Source organism: Camelus dromedarius, chromosome 20 (genome assembly GCF_036321535.1).
Source record: "Camelus dromedarius isolate mCamDro1 chromosome 20, mCamDro1.pat, whole genome shotgun sequence".
Lineage (NCBI taxonomy): Eukaryota > Metazoa > Chordata > Mammalia > Artiodactyla > Camelidae > Camelus > Camelus dromedarius.
In genome coordinates this window covers 733,886-751,366 of record NC_087455.1, presented here as the reverse complement: position 1 = coordinate 751,366, position 17,481 = coordinate 733,886, and the positions used below count along the sequence as shown (strand labels likewise).

General features: G+C 65.8%; 1 protein-coding gene across 10 annotated transcripts in view; it reads right to left on the bottom strand.

The window, feature by feature from the left end:
* Positions 1-17,481, bottom strand: part of PLEC (plectin) — a 56,090-nt gene that overhangs the window by 22,140 nt on the left and 16,469 nt on the right. For 3 of the 10 annotated variants that reach the window (XM_064476731.1, XM_064476740.1, XM_064476736.1), the window contains 3 exons: positions 1,476-1,537; positions 951-1,040; positions 34-111 (listed from right to left, as the gene is read on the bottom strand). In XM_064476731.1, the coding sequence (XP_064332801.1) occupies positions 34-111; positions 951-1,040; positions 1,476-1,537 (230 nt within the window). Of the gene's footprint in view, positions 1-33; positions 112-950; positions 1,041-1,475; positions 1,538-2,245; positions 2,528-3,302; positions 3,379-5,198; positions 5,461-6,797; positions 6,978-7,656; positions 7,788-12,663; positions 13,345-16,448; positions 16,570-17,481 lie in introns of those variants that run through there. The other 7 variants (XM_064476735.1, XM_064476737.1, XM_031439847.2 and 4 more) reach the window with 7 other exon arrangements.

Here is a 17,481-nt window from a genome sequence, read left to right as displayed (position 1 = left end):
GCGAGGGGCCTGTGGCCAAGAGGGCAGCCTTACCTGGCGGTGCCGGAGATAGTCCAGGGCGATCTGAACGTTCTGCAGCTTGTGGAAGCGCATCCTCCCCTTCTCCCGGGGCTGTGAGAGGAGGCAGGCTGGTCAGCATCTCCAGAGCCAGGGCACAGCCTGGCCGACGCCTGCAGCCCCGCCCAAGCTCAGAACCCCAAGGCATCTATAGCGATTGAACGAGTGTCTTCCCCACTGGGGCAGCAGCCCCTTCTGTGTCCCTGTCTACCCACCCCAGCTGGGAAAGGCGGGCCACTGGCCCGGAGGCCAGGCCCAGCAGGGGCTTGGAAAGTCCAACGGCCAGGCTTCAGGGAAGGAAGGAGGGGGTGGGGAGGAGACAATAGCCAGGAAGCCCCGGGTGGAGGGCAGTGGCTTTGGGGGAGGGGGTCCTCCTGCCCAGTCTCAGGCAGTGCAGCAGGCAGGACAGCAGGCGGCTCGATGCGGGGTCATCTGCCCTCCCGCGTACCAGGTGCAGGCGGGGCTGCATGGGCCGTCAGCCCCGGGTGGGCTGGGCTCGTGGCCTCAGGGAGCCCACCTGCCGCGTGGCCAGCGGGCACAACCACTCACCAGGCGCGAGCTCCTGATTACGTCCCGCTCTCTTGGCTGCCGGGCCAGAGCAGGGCAAAAGGTAAAGGGCAGAGGTCAAAGTTCAGAGTCCAAGCAGCAGAGAAACCAAAGCAGAGCAGAGCATGAGGTTACTGTGTAAAGGCTCCAGCACGGAGAGTGGCAGGGCCAAGTGCCCACGGCACAGGGCTGAGGGCCACTCCCAGGCGAGGCCCGACACTCTAGACCAGGAGATGCACGCAGTAGGGGGTGAGGCCAGGCTGAACATGGAGCAGGCACGTGGGAAAGACCCCAAGGAGGGAAGGCAGGCGGGGCCACGGAGGGGGCGGGCGGGCGGGCAGACGTACCAGGCTGTCCCCTGAGAGCACCTCCAGGAGAGAGATGAGGTTGTGGCCATCACGGAGGTCTTCGTACAAGTCACTGATGTGCCTCTGGGCCTGCAGGGACAGAGGGGCTGGGCTGGCTGCAGGTCCCTAGAACCAACAGGCCCTGGAGCAGGGCGGGCACTGACCCCAGAGGGCATAAGGCAGGAGGCCCACAGAACACGCCCACCCCCACGGAGTCACCTACCTCTGCCCTCCAGTGCTACACAGAGACCGGGAGAGACGAGGAGGAGGAGGAAAAAGACAGGAGGCAGGAGACAGGAGCGAGCGTGGGGAGGAAGAGGACAGAAAATGACAGGTTTCAGAGGTGAAAGGTTAGCTCTCAGGACAGCGAAGGGTGATCGAGAGCAGGTGGGTGGCAGGAGGGGTGGGGACCTTTGCTCAAGCTGGAGGGCCAGGGACACCCTCCTCCGCCCCCATCCACGATCTCCTCAGCCCCTGAAGCCAAGTGCGTGCACACACACGCCCATGTGCACACACACCACCAACCTTGATGAGGTGTTTGTTGACCCACTTGGTGAAGGTTTTCTTCTGCACGCGGTCCCGCTCATCTGGGAGAAACAAGGCCAGGTTACCTGGGGCCTGGGAAAAGCCCAGAGAGCCTCCAAGAGGTGACCACCATGCAGGCAGTGACCTGAAGAAGACCTCAGCACCACACACTGAGACCCAGTCTCCTGGTCCCTACCCCACCAGACTGGCAGAGACCGGGGACCCAGTCAGCCCTGGCTGGGAGGGGAGGGGCTGGGCACACGAGGTGCCCACCGCTCATCCCTCTATTGTCTCCCTCCCAAGAGGGGAGGGTCTGGAGCTGCCAGCCGCACCCAGAGTGGCTGGCAAGTCCCAACCTGCCCCACCCCCACACATGGTGCCTCTCGGGGGACCTGGGTAGACGTTCCAGGCCAGGACCCAGGACTGGGCAGGGATGTGGTGAGGGGGAAGCTCTGTTCTCTCAACAGGCAGTGGGCGCCCCCCCAGACCAAAGCCCTATACCCAAGGCCCAGAGGCCACTACCAGCCTCACCAACATAGGCCAGCCCTCTTTGTGTGGGCAGAGTTTGCTGCCCACTGCCCGCCCTGGCAACTCAGCACCTGGGCCAGGACAGCACACCGCCCACACCCCCAGCGCTTGTCTCAGAGTCTGTCCCCAAATTCAGACCCTCAGCGTTTGGGCCCCACCCCCGCCCAGGGCCAGGCTTCCTGCCGCAGGACTAGGCCCTTCCTGCCTCATGCCTGCCTGGCCCAGCAAGGAGTGCCCGCTACCTTTCTTGCCCTCTGAGGCCCTGAGCACAGCCAGGTAGAGGTTGTCCTCCGAGCTGGTTCTCTTGGGACCCAGGCCCTCAGGCTCGGGCACGCGGAGCCGGTGCTGAGACATGGTGCTGTCCCTGCCCTTTTTCAGCGCTCTGTCCCTCGGCCCCCAGGTGCTGCGTCCTGTGCCCCGCGTGCACACAGGCGGCTGAGGCTGGCGCCGCAACAGCACTCGCTCGGCGGTGGCGGTGGCAGGCTGGGCTCAGCTCGGCTCAGCTCGGAGCCTGGTTGGTGTGGCCACTCCCTACCCGCCCAACTCCCCAGTGGCTGTCCCCGCCCACGGGAGCCCCACCCTGCCCTGCCCACCCCCTCCAGTGAGGCAGCCCCTCCCCCACAGCCACACCCACACCGGGGCAGAAACAGGAAACCCAGGGGTTTCCTCACCCACTCTGCCTGCTGAAACCCCTGGTGGGGTGGGGGGGGGAACCTGGAGGTTGGAGGCGACCCGGCACCTCACTGCACACAGACCAGTGCCAGGACCACAGGAAACCACATGCCATTCACATGGCCACTCCAGAGGAGGCCTTCACTACAGGGAGGGTGCCTGAGTGTGGCTGGGCCCAAGGCTGCCCCTCAGCCGGTCCACCTTACCTACCAAAGGAGCTCTAGGAGGGTCCCCCAAGCTGAGGGACTTGGGGGCAACTGCCCATCCTTTCCTCGCAGACCCCCTAAATCACCCCTCCTCATAATCCATGCCCTACACCCAGCCCCTACACCCTGCTAGGCTCCACCGTGGTCCAGGGCCGGGCAGGCCTTTCCCAGGCTGCCCACCAAGCCAGTCCTGGAGCAGTGCCCCATCTGAAGGCAGAGCACACGGCAGGGCAGGAGGGGGCACATAGCTGAGCGCTGACTCACTGGGCAGGACCGCTCAGCCCTGAGCTGCAGGAACTCTGCTCCACGTTGGGGGGGGGGGCGCTGGGGCCAGTGGGGAGCACCTAGAGGGGGCCCAGCCAGTGAGTCAGGGATGGGGAGGGGGCCCAGGCACGGTGACTCACAGACAAGGAAGCCGCACCTGGGGGCAGTGGGGGCAGGATGGGCGGCGGGCTGTTTACAGTCGGGTGGGGCTCACAGATAGCCGCGATCCAGGGCTGTAAAGGTGGAAAGACAAAGGGCACAGGGGTGCTGCCTGGCTCTCTCCAGTCTCGGACACAGTTGCCCACGGCCCCACAGGGACTGCCCAGCTGCCCGACCACCGCAGGAAAGAATGCACCGCCCTGACCACAGAATTTTCCAGTTGGAGAATCCGGCTTGATGGGATCCAGCTGTGAGCCGCCGCCCCTCCCCCTTCCCCAGTGCCTTCAGGCTTCTGTTCCGGGAAAAGCTCACCCCACCCTCAGCCCTGCTGCCCCTCTGTGGCCACGGGAGGGCGCCCAAACCCCGCAGGGTAGGGTTGCCAAGCCAGGCCCAGCTGGTTATACCCCACCATCCCCAGGCCTGGGGCACAGCCAAACAGACTTCTGGGGCTGCCAAGTGTCTCACACCCCTCCCCCCACCTCTGGAGATCCCCCTGGGGCCCCAACCTCAGACTCTGAACCTGCTCTACCTTCCAGGCCGGGTCTGCAGAGGCCCTACCAGCCCCCGCCAGATGTCAGCTCTTCACTGTCCAGAGGTGCTCCACAATCCAAATCTCGCCCCACGTCTGCTAGCGCTCCCAGTACAGTGCACACCAGGAATGTCTCACCTCAGCACACCCACCTGCCCCTCCCCAGGTCTGGAGCCTGCAGAAATGCCTTCTCCCGAAGATCCCCCATCTTAGCAGTTCAAAAAGCCTGTAATTGAGCACCTGCTGAATGCAGGCTCTGGGCTAGTCCAGCAGTAACAGGGAGATGGGGTCCCTACCTGCAGGGGTAGGGGTGTCATTCTGGTGAGGGCAAAGACACCAGAGGCCCCTGGGGATGAATCAGGAGCTGGGAGCAGGGAACTCCAGGAGAAGCTATAACCTGGAGGCACCAGGGCCTGACATCCAAGACGGGTGAGCCCCCAGCCCAGGCCCCAGCCCAAGCTGCTTCTCCAGCTTTCTCCCTGCCACTGAGGGCCCTCCAAAGATGCCGTCTCGCTGTCCTGTGTGGAGTTCACCACCTCCCAAGCCCAGCTCCGGCAGCACCATCCCCCTGGAAGCCCTCCAGCCTCTGGTGCCTCCTCCTCTGAGCTCTTCCCAGGGTCTCAGAGCTCATCCTCTCCCCCCACCTCCACAGCCCCTCCCTCCCAGCCTTGCCTGCCAGTCCCTTGTCCCTAGCTGTGGATATCCCCTTCCCTGTCCATCCTATTCAGGCCCTCAAACCAGCAGACAAAACAGGCTGGCCCAGCCCCGTGTGCCCCAGCAGGCCATACTGCTGCCCTCTCCGTCGGCCTTCCCAGGGCATTCCCCCCAGCACTGATGCCCGGACACATCTGCCTGACCCCAGCACTGATGCTCGGGCACATCTGCCTGACCCCTGACCACCAGCTCAGTGTAACCTAGAGTTGTCCATGACTCTCTGAAGAGTATAGCTGCCCCTTTTACAGATATGGAAACTAAGGCTGGAGGCCCCACAACCAATGAAGGCGCTCCCGGGCAGGAAGCTGGCCAATCGAGAAGGGGACCCCGCTGCGGCTGCCAGGGCGGCCGAGGGCCTGGAGACCCGCCCTCAGGCCCTCCCTCCCTCCGCACACATCCCGACTGCCAACCGGCCGTTGCACGGAAACCAAGGCCGATGCCCAAGCCACCCCGCCCCTCCCCCTCCCCCTGCTCCAGGGGGAACAAAGGGGCAGAGGAGACCTCACCCTGCCTTCCTCCCCAGGTGTTTCCGGAACAGAGCCTGGGGGCGGGGCTGCACCTGGGCCGGGCCCCGCCCCCTTCCAGCGCAGGCGGCTTTTCCCTGCGGAGACTGGCGCCCCCTCCAGCCATCGCCCCTCCTGCTGCACCCACCTACGCAGCACAGCTGCCGGTAGAGGTAGCCCCTGCGGGCCTGCTCGCAGCCCCCATCCAGCCAGCACGGCCGATCCAGCACAACCTCCTTCTGCGCCTCAAAAGCGACTCCCGCCCCCCGTGTGCCAGTGGCAGCCATGAGCCTGGGTGCCCTGGGGTTTGCCCACGAGGACAGCAAACAGGACAGCGCGGCGTGTCTGCCTTCCAGCCCACGCTGCGAGGCCGACGCTGTGCACTGCACAGCCTCCCCCGCTGCTGCCGCCACCGCAGCCGGCCTCGGGCGCTCAGCCCGGACGCGAAAAACCTGCCCCTGGCGGGCGCCCCGCCCAGTGTGGGCCTACAAGCCGCGCCCCTACTTGGAGGGAAAGGATCTAGCTTGGCCTGGGGGACTGGGGGCAGAGGGAGGCTGCTCTGGAGGACAAAGAGGCCTGGGAGCTCCCAGGACTGACATATAGGGGACAACGCTCGCAGCAGGACTGGCGGGAGGTGGGAGGTGGTGCGAGCAGAAGGGTGGTGCCACCAGGGGGCTGAGAACAGCCAAGAACAGAACAGCCGCCAAAGCCTCCAGGGGCACCGAGGGCAGAAGGGACAGGGAGCAGGCCAGGACAGCGGCCACAGGGGAGCCCCTTCCTCACATGGGAACAGGGTACAAAACCAAGCTGAAGGAGGGAGGGAGGGCCCAACCAGAGGGGAGAAGCCCTGGCCCTTGCACTTTATTGAACGTCCCTGCAGCTGAGTCACCAGCTACTTCCCAGCCCCCAAAGCCACGCCTAGAAGCCCCGTCCTGACTCACACCACATGTTCAGCAGGCCTGGCACCCAGGCCAAGACTGAGCAGGCCTGCTGGGGGCAGCCCTGGAAACTCCCACACCCCAGGGTATGCCCAGTGCAGACCCAAGCACAGTCTGCATGTCCTCATTGGGGCAGCCCCTCTGGCCAGAACCCCGATCCCCATTGCTACCCACTCCAGCTCATTCACTTGAGCAGAGGCAGGCCCCACCCGGTCCTGGGCTGGGCACAGCTGCCAAGGGCTGTAGCCCAGAGTGGGTGACCCGGAGCAGGGGGAGGGCAGAGCATAGCCTGGCTACCCATCTGGAGGCGTTCCTGGGTCCTGGCCCGGGGTGCTCAGGCACCTGCCTCACCCTCTGCAGTGGGCAGGGAGGCTCTGCCCAGGCCCGGCCACACCCTGGTCCTGGTGAGGAGCTCTACTACGACCTGCCCCAGGACACCCGTTCTGCACCTGCCAGCTGTGGTTTCCGTACTGACAGTCACCTGTGCTCACCTGGTCCCTGACAGCTAGAGAGGTGCCTCCCTTGTTGCCCATTCCCCCAACCCCCATCCGGAGGTCCACTCCAGCCTCTCCTTCCTTCACACCTCTTCCCAGTAGGGGGCTCCAGGCTGATGGAGCCACAGAGCCCTGGTCCTGCCCCAGGGAAGGGGGGGACCGTGTGCCAGTGCTTCGCTCAGGGACAGGAAGGGGAGGGCATAGGGAAATATAGGGGCGGGAGAGAGGCGGCCCCTTGCCCGCCCCGCCCCCAGCCCCCAGCCTGGGGTGGCAGCTGGTGGCAGCAGCCCAGGTGGTAGCCACCAGCGGCCTTACCTTGCTCATCCTGCACCCGCCGGCGCCCCCTGCGCCAGTGCCACACAGCGGCCAGGGTGACAACATGGCCCACGACCACCAGGGAAGGGAATAGGCTGCCCGAGGGCTCCATGGCTCTGGATCAGAGCAGGCGGAGCCGCCCTTCAGAACGGCTGTGTGAGGCCGGCTGAACCCCTCCCTCCCCGAGTGGAGGGCGGGTGGGGGATGCCCGGGACCAAGGACCGCCCCGCCTGCAGGACCGCCCTACCACACTGTCGGCCCAGAGACAAGTCCGTCGTCCGCTGCACTGCTGCACAACTGTGCTCCCGCCCTCCCCCCTCCCGGCCAGTAGGCGCTCCCCACCCGCCTCCCACGGTGCCCGCTCAGCTGTCCCAGCAGCAGAGCTGTCACGCTCAAGGTTAGCTGGAGCCTTAACCCCTGCTTACCCAGGGCCACACCCGCTGGGAGGAGGGGCCTGTGGGGAAGCCTGGGCAAGCCACGGCCCCCCCCAGCACAGCCTGGGCAGCCTCAGCACAGTCTTCCCCCACCCCACCCCCACCCCCACCCCACCAGGAGGGTGACCGTGCTGCCTGAGCACCCCATTCTGCCTCCAAGGGTGCCCTCTGGTGACAGCTGCCAGCGCCGAGGGGATGCATGCCAGGGCCCCAGCCCTTGCTGGCCTAGGGGCGTGCAGCTGACCCAACAGCTCTCAAAGATGAGTGAGCCGAGCTGCCCCGGAATCCCAAAGCCCCCCACGTAGGACAACAGGAGGGAGGGGCCCGGAAAGCAGGGAGCCGGGGGGTGGGGGGGGAAGGACCGAGCCCCCTGCCCGTCGCCCCAGCTGGGCTCTCACAAGGATTTCAAAGGCTGCCCCACCTACCCGGCACAATCTTCATTGGGGACAGTGGCAGGAGCCCAGGGGTCCAACAGGGAGCGGGTGTGGTCACAGGCCCCTCGGAGGCGCAGCAAGCCGGGCAGTGGCAGTGGCGCCGGGGAGGAGGGCACAGCGGTGCTGCTGTCAGCAGCAGTGCCTGTGTCTGTGGGGGAGGGGAGGGTGGGCAGGGGGCCCGGGGATATAAATACCCGTGGAGGGCAAGCAAGGCCCGTCACTTGTCCAGACTTAGAACATGACGTGCGGAGGGAGGGCACCGGGGCCCGCAGCCTTTGCCGGAGCCCTGTCTGACTGGGAGGCGCTGCCCGACGCTCCCCACAGGCTCCCACGGAGGATTCTGACAATAAGAAGCCTCCTGGCGTCAGGGTCCCCCTCAGAACAAGGCCTGGCACTGGCACTCAGAGCCTGGGGCTCATGTCCCCATGGAATGGGGCACAGCCCGCCCGGCCCACTCTGTGGGGTGTGCACTTGCAAAGGCCACACGGGCACGGGGCCCCCCCCCGCACAATTCACCAAACACAACACCTGGCCCAGAGGGATGGGACAGACTCCCCAAGGTCACACCTCAGGCCAGAGACCTAGGCGGCCCCAAATCTGGCTGGGCCACGTGAGCGCCTACCCAGGACACTACTGGTGTCTGCCCTGGCCCCACTCCAGAACCCCACAGCCGCTGGCTGGCAGAACATGTGGGGCCAAGGTCCCTGGCAGCAAGCAGGCCCACGTCCCATCCTGGACTAACCTGGCCCCAGTACACTCAGAAAACAGGACGTGCTGGGGTCACAACCCTGCTCCTCTCCTCCCAGCAGCCTGGACCCCCAGGCACTAGCAGGCAGGGTGTTCGGGTTTATACCCAATTTTGTAGCACTTCCACAGGTCAAGCTCCACTCTATTTTAATCCTCAGAGAGCACTATGTAGTAAGTCCCATGCTATTATCCGTTGTACAGATGGGGAAACTAAGGCACAGAAAGGGGAGCTCGCCTGCGGCCACACAAGGCTGTGATGTCAGCCCAGGAGGTCTGTCTGGAGTGTGCTGTCAGCCTGCAGCAAAGCACAGCAAACCATGCTTGGCCTCTGACCACCAGGGAAGGGGTACCCTGGCCCATGTGGGGAGACCAAGGCAATGAGGAGGCGTGGAGGCGTGGAGGGCTGAAGGGATGGAGCCCACCCAAGCTTCCTGCCCACCAACCTCGTGCTTCAGAAGCTCAATTCTGAAGGAAACTGGCCTGCACTGGCCAGCTCTGGAGGCTGGGACTGGGCTGGGGAAGCCTCAAAGGAGCCAGGGACTCTAACAGCAGGGGGAGGACCAGCCCCTGGAGTTGAGTGCCCCTCTTGGGTGACAGCAGTGTTCCACCACCCCACAGAGGGCAGGGCCTGCCGCTCCCAGACGCCTCCATCCCACTCAGACACGCCCCCTGGCATCTCTGAGAGAGAGCCCTGCTCTTCCCTGCATCCCTAAGTTTGGCGTCTCCAGGGCCCTAGACACACGCTGACTGGGAGAGCCCAGCCCGGCCCCAGCTGGAGGCCTCCACCCCTCCCTCCTGCACCCCTGCAGCCCCCTGCCCAGCCCTGCCCTACCTTGGCCCAGCTGAATCAGCTCCTCCATGCTGTACCTGTCCATGGCGGCCGCCCACGGGCCAGGCAGCTCCAAGAGCAAGCAGAGAGGAAAGGAAGGGAATGCAGGAAGGAGGGAAGGGGTGGGAGGCAGAGGGAGGGCTCGCTGGAGCCTTGGCCTCCCCACCCAGCTCTGGGAGATGTGGCTCCTCCTCACAGCCACCCCTTAGTCAGCAAACTGAGCAGAACCGAAGCCCAGCGGACCGACGGGTCAGACCAGCCCGGGGGGTGAGTAGACCAGCTAGCCTGCAATCCCAGGGCCATCAGGCACAGCCCTCAGGGCCAGCGGTCTTCTCCACTGTGCCTGCCCTGCCCAGCCCACCCCGAGGGCCCCACCGGCCCGCCCCTCCCTGGCCCCTCCAGGCCCCTGGTTCCCTCAGCCCCATCCCTGCCACACCCACCGCAGCCAGCCTGGAGGCGGCCATCTGCCCTGGAAAACACACCTTCGACACCCCTCTGCCCTGTCCCGGCCTCTGCGCGCCTCCCCGGGGCGCGTCCCAGCCAGCCGCTGCAGGGCCCGGTGGCAGGCAGACCTCACCCCGCCACAGCCCGCTTAGAAGCCCATCAGGGCGCCGCAGGTTCCCCGCAGACAAGCCAAGTACAGAGCTAGGGGCTGTCACAGGGCTGGCTGGACCCACACGTCCCATTGCGTGCGGGGCTCCCTGCAGCCATGGGAAGAGCGGGGCAGCTCCGGGCGCTGACGCCACGGGCCCTGTGGACAAGCCGTGTGGGAAAGTCCAGAGCGCCTCGTGGTCAGGAGAAGCAAAGCCCCAAAGGCCACCTGCCCCTGATGCATAAAAGACGCCGCTGGAGCACACGTGCTGAGGGCTTGCAGTTGCCACCGTTTCTCTACGGGTGTTTAGGTTCATTCCAAATTTTGAGCCAGGCAAATCATTACTACTTAAAAGGTAAGTGAAATTCACATATAGAAACTCAATCTACTGGCTTTCCATCACACAAAGTAGCCCGAAGTTCCTCGCCCTCCCCCCACCTGGCCTCTCCCTGCTGAGTGGCTCCCGGCTGAGTCTTCATCAGTCAGGGCTCATCTCAGAGCACCTCCTCAAAGGGGCCCTTCCTGACTGCTCCCTCTCCATCCAGTTCATGCCCAGATCTGGAGGCTCCCAGCCAGAGACGCAGTCTGGGTCTGGCTGGTATGTGGCTGGACACATGGTGGTCACCTTCCCACATGGATGAGCAGACCACTGGGGCACAGGGAGGGGGTGGGGCCTCACGGTGGGGACCGAGGTGCAGCAGGCCCAACTCAGTGCCTGGCTGGGTCTGGCTGGTATGTGGCTGGACACATGGTGGTCACCTTCCCACATGGATGAGCAGACCACTGGGGCACAGGGAGGGGGTGGGGCCTCACGGTGGGGACCGAGGTGCAGCAGGCCCAACTCAGTGCCCTGCAGTGTCCGCGGCTCCCCAACCAGGGCAGCCCACGTGACCGAGGCCATTCTGATGAGCAGTGCAGCTGGTCCCTCACACTCCTGGCCTGGCCCCTCTGCAAACTGACTGGACGGGCGATGCTGTGGGGAAGGAAGGAGTCTGTGTGGCCTGTTACTCGAGGATTGTAAAACCTCTGAGAAGTCGTGGGCTCTAAACGTCATTAGAACATCCCTAGCCGGAGTGTGGAGCCATCATGACCCCTGCAGACAGGGACACATCCCTGTGACACACCCAGCACCCAAGGCACCTGGGCGTCCTCCTGTGCCGAGAGGGGCGCTCGGGTCCCTGAGGGGAAGGGGGGGGGGGCCCACACCCGCAGGCCCTGACTCAGCCTGGAGCTGGAGCTGATTTCCTGTTGGAAACTCTGAGCCGCCACTGGCGGCTGTGGCCAGGAAGGGAAGACTGAGTCACCTCCGTCAGGGCTGGGGGGTGCCCTCCCCTCTGCCCACTGCAGCCACACCCAGTCCCCCTCCTGGCTTGCAGCCAACTGCCTGCCCAGCCTGGCCACAGACAAGGAAGAAGGAGAGAAAAGGAGGGAGGGGCTCAAACTCACCACACCCTTGACCCAAGAAGGGGGAGAGGGCTGGCCGGCCAAACCACTGAGGGGCGCAGGGGCAGCAGCGAGGCGAAGGTCAGGCACCTGGCCAGGCACTCTTGTCTCTTTGTGGGAGAAACTGTCGCCCCACCGACAGGAGCTGGAGAGGTCACGTGGTGAGCCTGAGGCTGTCCCTCGACCCCACAGCCTCACTGATCCTCCCAGATAGGCTCCCACAGCTTAGCCCTAGTGGGTCCAACCCAGACCAGACCAGAGGTAAGGCTGCCACTCAGCACCTGGGCCTGCCCCTGGCTCCCCAACCCCATTCAGTCTCCCTGCAAGCTGCTCCTATCCACCCTTCTGGCCTCACCCCAGGCCCCCTTGCACCCCTCTGAGACCAAGCTCCTCCCCAGGCAGTGAGACACAAAGATGGAGGCAGGGGCCAGGCCTGCCCTGTGCTGGGGACAGATGGCCCCACGTCAACACCCAGGCCAGCAAGCTCCAGAAGCACAAGAAGTGTGAGCCTCAAGCGACATGGGACACTGGTTGTCTGCCAACCTGGGTCCTGCAGCACAGGTGCTTAGGGACAGAGGGATGTCCCAGAGCAGGGGCACAGCAAGCGGCTGCTGGCCTCCCCTGGGACAGCAGGACCCGTTCCATCCTCTGGGACCCTGCTCCCATTGGGAAGGACCTATGTAGACCCCAGGCTGGGCCCAGCACCCGCCATGGCCTGGCCTCCTGCCCAGCGGCTAATGCTCCTATCTAGGGTCTGCTCTTCTCCCCGACCCAGGGCTGCCCTTTAGGCCACCACCAACCACAAGCCCCCAAGCACCCAGTTGCAATATCACACCTACACCACAACCACGGGAGCATGTCATCATCCCCACCGGACAGACTCAAGGCTCAGAAAGGTCAGGCAGTCACCCACACTGCTGGAAAGCAGCTGCACCCGTGGCCCACCCAGCACCTCCTCTGCAGGCTCCCACCTCAAGCAGAGAGGGCCTCAGGGCAGACAAGTCACTGGGGCAGGGAGAGAGGTAAGCAGGGCACAGGATGCGGGCAGCGCTGGGAGAGGGCCCAGCTGGTGCGGGGCAGGGCTGTGCTAACAGCTGGTCCTGCCAGTCCAGGCACTGCAAGCCCCACCCCTAGCCCCGGGGTGTGCCTGACGATGGGCTCCTCCTTGGCCTACCCACCCCAAGGTCCTCAAGCCAGGAGGAGGAGCCATGTGGATCAACTGACCAGAGCGCCCTGCGCCCAGGCAGAGAGCACGCCACCTGCTGGCGGGAGCAAAGCTCTTGCACACTCGCTGGCCACCCCAGCCCACCAAGCCCAGGCAAACACACCCCCCGCCCCGCCCCAGCAGCCCCTCCCATCCCCCATTCTGGGGCCAGGACACAGCTACCTGTGGCTGGGGCAGGCTCCGGGCCAGGCCTCGCCAGAGTCCCTGTGGTGGTGGCAGGCACCACAGGGGACTCAGATGCCCTCTCCTCAGGCTCCTTCCGGCGGTAGACCCACCGCTCCTCACGGGCAGGGTCCTCAGCTGGCAATGGCCCCTGCTTGGGCGGGCATCCCAGGGAACCCTGTATGGCCTGCATGTGGGGGGTGCGGCGCGCAGGCATCACCATGGCGACAGGGCGGCGCACACGCTGCAGAGAGGCAGGCACGATCTCCGGTGGCAGGTGCAGGTACTGGCGCAAGTGAGCAATGCCCTCGTTGGTGAGGTACCAGTAAAAGTGGCGCCAGGCAAAAGTCTCCCGTACCAGGCCCCGCGCCCGCAGGGAGGCCATGGCACGCATGACCTGCAGGTTGGTGACGCCTGGCACGTGGGGGTGCAGGCTGCAGGGCCGCCGGTCCTTCTTGGCCACCATCACACCCTCTCGGAAGAGCACCTCGTAAATGGCCCTCAGCTGGTCCAGCGGCATGAGCATGCCAGCCACCATGGCTGCCGGTGAGTCGAGGGCAGCGGGCGGGGCACAGGGAGGAGGCCCGAGGAGGTGCCCACGGCACAAGGTGCAACAGGGCCGACGGGGCAGGCAGGCTGTGCGCTGAGCTCGAGGGCGCGGGCTCCGGGTTTGTGGCTCGCAGGCGCCCGGCTCTCTGGCTCCGTGGATTCCTGCCGGCACTGGGCCTGCCCACCGCTGGCGGGAGCCTCCTGCCGGCCCTCCCCTCAGGACGCCCAGGCCAGCCCCCTCTGACTCAGCAGCATGGGCGGCCCCTCCCACCCACAGCCAAGGGGGCCCCTTACAGACTGGGGGGCACCTCACAGCCACGGCCACCCCCAAGGCAGTCCCCTCCCCTCCCAGGCCCACGGCCCTGCAGCTCCACGTCAGAAATTACATCAGTTTCTAAACACTTCCTTCAAGGCTCCCAAGACTAGGCGGAGGGGGACGGGAGTGGCCGTGGGCCAAGAACCTAAGAGGGTGGCAGAAGGGCAGAAGGGAAGCTGGGAGCAGAGGGCAGGAGGGGGTCCTTACACTGGGAACCCAATTCAGGGTTGTGGTCTCAGGGCCCCATGGATTCACAAGGGCCTGAAGAGGGTGCTGGGCCATGGCGGGAGTGGCAGAAGGGGGCACTTGAGGTCTGCGGAGAGCTGGGGTCTTGGGGGGGCAGGGGTCTGAGGAGGGAGCTGGGGTCTTGGGGGGCAGGGGCCTGAGGAGGCAGCTGGGGTCTTGGGGGGCAGGGGCCTGAGGAGGCAGCTGGGGTCTTGGGGGGCAGAGATCTGAGGAGGGAGCTGGGGTCTTGGGGGGCAGGGGTCTGAGGAGGCAGCTGGGGTCTTGGGGGGCAGGGGCCTGAGGAGGCAGCTGGGGTCTTGGGGGGCAGAGATCTGAGGAGGCAGCTGGGGTCTTGGGGGGCAGGGGCCTGAGGAGGGAGCTGGGGTCTTGGGGGGCAGGGGTCTGAGGGGAGTGGCAGGGACAGCTGCTATAGCACATGGGCAGGGCACCACTGGCTGCTGTCCATCAAGCAGGCAGAGGAACAGAGCCCCCACCTCCAAATGCCAGACCCAGACGGTGCTATTTAACACTTCCCATGCCACTCCAGATCCAGGGTGGCCCAGGAATGTGGAGCCCACTGCAAGCCCAAGCACCCTGAGTAGGGCACAGGGTGGGGGGCTCTGAGTGGGGCCACCATCCACCACCACCCCAGGCCAGCTCCCGCAGGAGCCCAGAAACTCTTGTCTGTCACGGGGAACCAAAGTCACCAAGTCTCTGCCACCCTGGGCCTGGCGCCCCTGCTGCCACGAGGCGCCCCACCCGGGGCGGCCTGAGAGCCTGCCTGTGGGCTGGCTGGGCAGAAGCAGGGGAAAGGAGCACCACCCCAGAAGGGGGTCGGGGCCCAAGTGGTCAGGGGCCCACATGAGGACCCTGGAGCCTGCCCAGCCACACCCAGCAGTCACCCCCAGGCCCTCACAGATGAGGCTCCAGCCGTGGACACCCTGTGCCTCCCCATCCCATCCAACAGCCCGCTCTCCTGCTTCCTGCTGGGCCGACCCACACCTGGACCCGCGTTCTCCCGCCTCCCCCTAAGCCGACACACCCATTCCCACCATGCACTGCTAACCCGGGAACTGATTATAAATAGGACGGGGCGAGGGGGGGAATCCTGAGGTGGGAGGCGCCGGCGGGCAGGCGGCCAACAGGCAGCGCGTGGGGGCGGGTTTATGAGGCCGTTGCCATGACACCGCAGAGCCAGCCCCCAACACACGCACACACGCATGCACACGCGGAGTTGTGGCAAAGGAAACTGCAGGCACAGCCAACTGTTCCCACAGCCCTACCCGCCAGCCCTCTGCGGCGCCACTCTCCCTCCACTCGTCCCCTACAGCCAGCCCGGCGGGAAGGGAGCCAGCCCCCAGGGACACCAGCTCGGGAGGGTGGGGCGCCGGCTCAGGGAAAACGCACCGCAGGCTGCGCGAGCGGGCAGCGGCCACGCCCCCTCAGCCTAGCAGCGCCTGCGGACCCTGCCGGCCACCAGGACTGTGGCTTCAGGAACCACATCAGTCGTGGATTCAGGCCAGAGCTCAGGCCAGTGGCCCTTCTCAGCCTGTGCCCACGGAAAGCCCACTCCTGGCCTTTCCGTCAGCCCTCCTGCGCTCCTCGCCTCCCGCCTCACAGCCCCACACTGACCTCCTGTCCCTCCTAGCCGCCCCATACATTCATGCACATTTTCCAGCTCTGACCTCAAAGCATGTCCCCCTCCCAAAAGGATTCCAAGCCACACCTAGGGCCCTCAAACACTGGGACTAAGCTCTCTATTCCTCCTGCGCGGGCTTGCACGGGTCTTTGGCCAACCCACTCAGCCCTGTCATTCCCCAAGCCATGCCCGGCAGAAGGCTGCAATTTGGGACGCCCAAGGAAGGGGGCGGGGCCCGGGGGAAATCCTCCTCCCTCCCCAGCCTGCCCTCGGGGGATGAGGGAAGGAGCAGGGAGGAGCCTGGAGCAAGATGTTCCCGCCGGCCAGGCCAGCTCCAGCGCACATCCCACAGCCCCACCCCCACCCCCGCGCCCCGGGTTCGGGCGCCCCCCAGGTCCCAGGGCTGGGAGAACGTCCCTTTCTGCCCTGCCCCCACCCTGCGGGCACCGCCGCCGCAGCTGCTGATTCAGCACTGGGAGGGCTGGGGCAGGCGGACAGGGCGGCCCCCTCCCGCGGATTCGAGGCCCCTCCAGGTTTCCAGGGCAACCAGTTGGGGCCTTACGGCAGCCCCCAGCACCCCATCCCAGAACAAAGAGCCGCAGTGTGGACTTGCCCGGGGCCAGCCCGCCTGGCGCCTCCCCACAGAGATCCCCAAGGCCCTGACCCGTCCCCTGGACGCTGCGGGGCAGGTCGGCAAGCGGGGCGGGGGCTCTGCAGAGTCCAAGAGAAGAGAAGGGGCCGACCGGTTCCAGAGGCACCCTCCCACTTCCGCCCCGCCCCCCGCCCCCCCCGAAGCCGCAGCAGACACTCGCTGCAGGGCTGCAGGGCTGCAGCTGGAGTAGCCTTCCTGCCAGCCCCGGGCAGACCCCGCACCAGGTGGAGTCCTGGCGGGGCATGGGCCTGGGGTCTTCTGCGGCTCCAACTCCTCACTCCCAAAGCTGCCCCTGGGGTGGCAGCTCCTGACCGCTGCCCTGCAAGGCCTGCACCCAGCCAGAGGTCACTGCCTGGTCCGCGCCCCCACACTTCCCCGGCTCGGGGCCCGTCCCCAGCCCGCACCTTTGAGGGAGCTGATCTCATGCTGGATAGCTCGCGAGGGGTCCATGTCTCTGTCTCCGCCGGACTGAGGGCCACGGCGGCCGCCACGCAGAGTGCAGCCCCGCACTGCACTGCCCAGGCCAGAGCCGCAGCCTGGGGGAGGAGCTGGGAGGCGCGGGGCGGTCCTTGCCGGCCGGGGCGGGGCTTCAGCTGATCAATGCGCAGGGCAAGGCCGGCCAGCGCATGCTCGTGTCCCTGGTACACAGTGCCCATCCTTCCCCACCCCCTCTCCCTGGCGCCTGACCCCGCTAACTCCAGCCAGACTGCCAGGCCACCAGGCTGGGCCCACCCCACCCCACAGTACCCCCCACCGGTCTCCCTCCTGGCTGCTTCGTGCACGTGGCTTCCCTGAACTCGAAGCCATGGCTACTCACTCCCTGCGGGAGACACCCACCCGTCTGGGCCTCTCCGAGACCTCCTCAACCAGCACCCTGGGTGAGGAGGGAAGGTGGATCCCACCAGGGCAGAGGCTGGAGGCTCCTTCCTCACCACTATTCACTTCCCCACCTTCCATGCCCCATTCGTTGTCTCTGCCTTGTGGCCTCTTGCCTCAGCTGGGGGCCTTCTTCCACACATGCTCCTCTGGGTCACCTCATTCCATCTTGTGACTCAAAGATACCCTGTACTCCCTGACTCCCAAGATGACACATCCAGTGTCACCCCAGCCTCGGCCTCTCCCACTGAGGAAATCCCCACCAGGCTTGTCTTGGGATGCTCTTGTCTTCCCAGCTTTGCGGATTCACCACCATTTAACACCCAGTGGTTCAGGCTAACACTCTGTGGTCATCATCCCCATGGCCAGCCCCGCAGGTCTTGGTGGCTCCACCTTCCAGTCTGTCCACCTGCCACCACCTGGCCAGGCCCAGCACCTTGCAGGGTCCCCTTGCAGTGCCACCTCTACTGCTGACAGGATCAGCCTCCTGGCCACTGCCTGCTCCTTGGGTAGAGGGTCAGCGCAGCGCTGCCCAGTGGGACCAGCACTGCCTCACTCGTG